We start from the raw sequence: 5,930 nt of genomic DNA on the forward strand, positions 1-5,930 counted from the left end.
GCCTCAGCCTCCCTACGTGCTGGAATTATAGGCGTGAGCCACCGCTCCTGGCCTAAACGCTTTATTTTTTCAAGATAGGGGTCTTGCTACATTGCCTAGGCTGATCTCAAACTCCTGGGTTCAAGCAATCCTCCTACCTAGACACCTCCCGTAGTGTTGGGATTACAGGTGTGAGCCACTGCACTCAGCCAAGAAGGCTTTCATTTTTTTTTTTTTTGAGATGGAGTTTTGCTCTTGTTGTCCAAGCTGGAGTGCAATGGCATGATCTCAGCTCACTGCAACCTCTGCCTCCTGGGTTCAAGTGATTCTCCTGCCTCAGCCTCCTGAGTAGCTGGGATTACAGGCGCGTGCCACCACACCCGACTAATTTTTTGTATCCTTAGTAGTAACAGTGTTTCACCATGTTAGCCAGGCTGGTCTCAAACCCCTGACCTCAAGTGATCTGCCCGGCTCGGCCTCCCAAAGTGCCGGGTTTACAGGGGTGAGCCACGACGCCCAACCAATCCCAAACAGGTACAAGCCAGCCTGTGTTCTCTACCTAAGATCATCTATCCCAGTATGGGAGTTGGTGCAAGGCCAGGGCTGCTGTCACCACCCTCCTAAATGGGACCTGATTCTTCCCCCACTTTTACTATTCTTGGCCGGGGCTCCACGGCAGCATCACGAACAGGGCCTGCTGGTTTGGGTGGTGGCGCTGTCCGTTGTGCTGAAGCTTTGCTGTCTTCCTGGCCCCAGTGGAGACAGCTGTGCGTCAGGAGAGACCACGGGTCTCAGGTGTATAAGCTCTGGAAACAGGAGCCTTGGTCAGTCAATCAGGGGGCCTCATGATGCAGTCTTTCCTCTGCCATCAGCTCTCTGATGCTCTCATCTTATCTCCCAGTGGCCCACGATAAGCTCCACCATCTCCCCAACTTGCCCACCATCTCCCCAACCTCCTCTTCTGTCTCCTCTTTGCTCACCCTTTGCCAATTGCTACACAGGCCACTTTGCTGTTTCCTGAACACAGAAGGCACGTTCCCACCTCAAGCCTTTCACACTTGCTCTGCAAAGACCTCCTTTGCCTGGAGGTCTCCCCACCACATATTTGCATGGCTCCCTTCCTCCCAGTGTCATCTCAGAGAGAACTTCCTTGATCACTTTTTTTAAAATTGCAAACCATAGCCCAGGCATGGCGGCTTACACCTGTAATCCCAGCATTTTGGGAGGCCGAAGTGGGAGGATCACTTGAGCCCAGAAGTTCAAGACCAGCCTGGGGAACATAGCAAGACATTTTCTCTACTAAAAATTTAAAAAACTAGCAGGCATGGTGTTGTGTGCCTGTAGCCCAGCTACTTGGGGGCATCACTGGATCACTGGATCCCAGAAGTTTAAGGCTGTAGTGTGAGCTAGGATCGTGCCACTACACTCCACCCGTCGCTCAGCCTGAGCAACAAAGAGAGCAAGACCCTCCCTATCCCTTAAAAAAAAATTGCAAACCATGTCCCTATCCCACAGTTGTCACATCGCCTTCCTTAGCTTGAGTGTTCTCCTTATCACATATCAATATCTAAGATATCAGAGATCCCTTAGCTAAATCCATGATCCGGGAGTTGGAAATTCAGGATTTTTCAGATTTTAAAAAAGTAATAGGCTGTAAATATTATGTGTTTCATACCCCCAGTGGGACCAGGACTAACATCCTCAAATCACTTTATCTTCAGCAAAACACAAGAATATTCACATCAAGTGAAATAAATAAAAGCTATACATAATCTCAGGTCAGTTCAGGTTAGGTTTTGCCATAAATGAGCTATGAAAGGATTTTGGTTTTCAGACTTCTTTTTCTTTTTTGAAATGGAGTCTCACTGTGTCACCCAGGCTGGAGTGCAGTGGTGCAATCTTGGCTCACTGCAACCTCCGCCTCCCAGGTTCAAGTGATTCTCCTGCCTCAGCCTCCCAAGTAGCTGGGATTACAGATGTGTGTCACCACACCCAGCTAATTTTTGTATTTTTAGTAGAGACGGGGTTTCACCATGTTGGCCGGGCTGGTCTCGAACTCCTGACCTCAGGTGATCCACCTGTCTCAGCCCCTGAAAACACACACACCTGCCAGGACACGTGTGCAAGAATGTTCACAGCAGTAAATAAGGCAATCTGATGAAGAAATCAGGGTATAGTCACCCATGGAATTATATGCAGTATGGAAAAACGAATGAACTAAAAAAATGTAGCTGAATCTTAGTAACAACATTGAGTGCAAAAAGGAAGTCTCAGAAGATTATGTTTATCATGAAACCTTTTTGTTTTTTTTTTTTGAGATGGAGTCTCGCTTTGTCGCCCAGGCTGGAGTGTAATGGCACAATCTCGGCTCACTGCAACCTCCGCCTCCTGGGTTCAAGCTATTCTCCTGCCTAAGCCTCCCGAGTAGCTAGGATTACAGGCACCTGCCACCACACCCAGCTAATTTTTTTTGTATTTTTAGTTGATACAGGGTTTCATCATGTTGGGCAGGCTGGTCTTCAACTCCTGACCTCTGGTGACCTGCGTGCCTCAGCCTCCCAAAGCCCTGGGATTACAGGCGTGAGCCACCACGCCTGGCCTGAAGCTCTTTTTATAAACTTTAAAGCAACAAAACTAAACAATATATTGATTGGGTACAATACATACAAGATAATGCTATACTTTTAAAAGAGAAAAAGCACTTTACATTGTTTAGGTCTTTGGATCTGCATATGTCCCTGAGGTAAGCAGCCATGGGCAACTGAAGCACAGAGAGGCGGTCACCCACCAAAGCTCAGGGCTGGCCTCCAGAGCTTGAACCCTTGCCTGAGCTGGGGTCACCAGCCTGGGTGGGCCATGGAGCAATCATCATTTCTCCATCTGATCGGAAAGTCACCCACCACTCTGTTCTAGCGCCCAGCCCGCCTGGCTCCAGGCAGGCTCGGAGGCCGTGCTCTCCTGGACCTGGTGCATCTGGCTGCAGCCAGCACTGGGCAGAAAAATACCGCTGGAGCAGTGCCAGGTGCAGGACGTCCCCACTATCTGCCTCCTCCTGGGTCTGGAGGGCCACCATGAGCCCACAGTCCCGGCCAGGCCCAAGCCGGTGGCTGAAGTGGGCAGCTGTGTCTAGAAGTAAGGCAATGAGGTAGGCGGCTTCCTGGGGCTCTGGGTCTTCCGCTAGGTACTCTTCTAGGCCATCGAGCAGCAGAAGGGAGGGGGCTGGCCCCGGGGCTTCGTGGGCAGAGCACAGGAGCCGGAAAAGCTCTCGGGTTGAGGGTGGGTACTGGAAGCGGATCTTCTAGAAGGAGAAACAGAAGGAAAGGGCCGGATTCAGCACAAGAAGCCGACTCCTCGCAAGAGTAACCCTGCCTCCTTGCATACTTTCCTTGGTTCCAGGATGGACCAGCTCAGAGTGGTTAAATATTCTTGTATTCGTCCCTTTTTCCAGCACTCATCACTGCCGAGTATTAGTTGAGGGCAAGCCATTTTTGCTTGTTTTTGGCCAAATCTCTAGGGCAATTTTTCCACGGAAAACCCTCCCCCAGCATTCTCGACACCAACAGGAGCCAACTCTGGTCCTGAATGGACCCAACCTTGACACCAACAGGAGCCAACTCTGGTCCTGAATGGACCCAACCTTGGCCCCGCCCCTTGATGGGCCTGACTTCACCCTCTGGGCACCGCCTCTTGCTAACACCGCCCATCATTGGATGGGCTCTCACTTCAATCTTAACTAAGCTCAGGGTGGTGCCACCGCTAACTGCGCCTGCCTGACTCCGCCCCATCGTGGCTGCCCTGGCCCGCCCTTCCACCGTCCCCTCCATTGGCCTGTCTACCTGTCACTCAATAGTCCCGGATCTACTCCACCATTGGCTAGAACGCCTCCGCTCCCACCGCACAGTTACCTGGAGTCGCATTGGATCTAGAGTCGTTCCGGTCCCGCGGGGCAGGCTTTGTAGAGGCCTCCGTGTCAGGAAGAGGACTGGGCCTTGGCCCTCCCCCGCCGCCTCCAGGGCCGCAGCAAATAGCAGCGTTGTTTTTCCAGATCCTGGTGCGCCGAGCAGCAGCAAAGGCAGTCCGGCGACAGGCGTGTTCTCCTCCCCGGACCAGGCCGCACCGTCCCTGGTCAGCACCCGCCTCAGCGTCTCCGCCATTCGCCGCGTAGCTCTGTCCAATTGGCGGCTCTTTCCCAGTCTTAGTCCCGCCCAAGCCGAGGCGGCTTCGGTACAGTTCACTTAGTTTCTCTATTGGTCTAGGAATCTGTCCATCAAAACTCGATTCCTCTGGTGAATGGGCAAAGGGTTAGAAACTATGCGGAGGAAAGGGTGCATTCGAGGGAAATAGGGAAATAAGGCCCTTCCTTGAGGGAGGCTGCTGGGGGAACCAGCACGAATACTGTTATTGTCAGCTAATGAGACAAATATAAGGATTAAGAGTTGGAGGAGTAGACCAGAATGAGTGACATATTCTTTAAAGTCTAGCCTCAGTTTGCCTTCCTGTAAAATGGGGCTTATGATATTTCAGAGGAGTATTGTGATCGGCATGTATTTGTGTGTGGTTTTGCTGATGTCATCCAATGACAACTGAGAATTGAAGAGGGGGATGAGCTGTGTACTTGTCTTTCTGTGCACCTGAGTATGGGCAGGAGTGTGTGTCTGGGGACACAGGCTCAGGGACACTCGTGTGCAAAACATCAACAGCCATCCCCGAAAGTCTGTGAGATGAAGGCTCTCAACTTCCTCACTGGCTAAGGGGTTCTGTGGGGCCTTCCTTGTGGTATGGGGGGAAGGCAGGACCGCAGGACAAAGAAGGGAGCAGGAGAGACAAAGAGACAGGAGCTGAAACACTGAAGGAGAGATACAGCAGGGACATTGTCTTGTTCACTTCTGTTCTCCAGTACCCAGAATAGCACCTAGCACATTTGTAGGTTCTCAAATACAGGCTCGTTAAGACAATGAAGGAAGGGAGGTGGGATTGATGAGAAACAGGGAGAAAGGGAGGAACAAAGTGAATGATCGTGATCCCTGGCTGGATCTTCTCACCCAGACTTCGTCCCAGAGCTGCCACTCACGCCTGTGTTGCCCTGGCAACCTTGTCTCCTGGTAACTCCAAAGTGGTGCCGTTGCCTGGAGACCCAGGGGCAGAGAGAAAGTGAGATTTCCTGGGCTTTCTCTCTCCCTCTGGGACCAGAAAACAGCTCCACGACATCCCCCAACACACCCACTCACACAGCTGGGCACCCTCACACCCCTCTACACACACACACACAAACACACACACACCACGGCATCTCTGAATATATTCTATTTTCAGAATCTCCATCATCCACATGCTCCAACCCTGCCCTATCCTGACACAAAGCATCCCATACAAACTCTGTCCCACATTCATCCCCCACACCCTTTCTCTTGCAAAACACGTAACTATGACATTGCCACTACACACGCAGACACACACAGTGAAGCACACCGATACACTGCGCTGTCAAACAGCCCACCTCAGTCCCCATCCCCCAGCAGATACACAACCCATGATTCACCTCACATTTCAACACTCTAGATGCACAAACAGGCCTGGTATGGTGGCTCATGTCTGTAGTTCCAGTGCTTTGGGAGGCCAAGGCAGGAGGATTGCTTGAGGCCAAGAGTTCAAGACCAGCCTGGGCAATATAGTGAGACCCCATCTCTACAAAAATACTTAAAAACTAGCCAGGCGCTAATTTTTAATTTCACCAGGCGCGGTGGCTCATGCCTGTAATACCAGCACTTTGGGAGGCTTAGGTGGGCAGATCACGAGGTCAGGAGATCAAGACCATCCTGGCTTACACGGTGAAACCCCATCTCTATTAAAAATAGAAAAAAAATTAGCCAGGCATGGTGGTGGCACCTGTAGTCCCAGCTACTTGGGAGGTTGAGGCAGAAGAATGGCGTGAACCCGGGAGGCAGAGTTTG

General features: G+C 51.4%; 1 protein-coding gene across 1 annotated transcript; it reads right to left on the reverse strand.

Annotated features, from left to right (window-relative positions):
• Nucleotides 1-2,625: 2,625 nt before the first annotated feature.
• On the reverse strand, nt 2,626-4,164 carry SWSAP1 (SWIM-type zinc finger 7 associated protein 1). Its single transcript, XM_011954805.1, has 2 exons — nt 3,885-4,164; nt 2,626-3,277 (listed from the first exon to the last, which is right to left on the reverse strand). The coding sequence occupies exons 1-2, from the start codon at nt 4,131-4,133 to the stop codon at nt 2,774-2,776; spliced, it is 753 nt and encodes a 250-aa protein (XP_011810195.1). The 5' UTR covers nt 4,134-4,164; the 3' UTR covers nt 2,626-2,773.
• Between the last annotated feature and the right edge of the window lie 1,766 nt (nt 4,165-5,930).

This window comes from Colobus angolensis, unplaced genomic scaffold (genome assembly GCF_000951035.1).
Source record: "Colobus angolensis palliatus isolate OR3802 unplaced genomic scaffold, Cang.pa_1.0 Scaffold39, whole genome shotgun sequence".
NCBI classification, from domain to species: Eukaryota; Metazoa; Chordata; class Mammalia; order Primates; family Cercopithecidae; genus Colobus; species Colobus angolensis.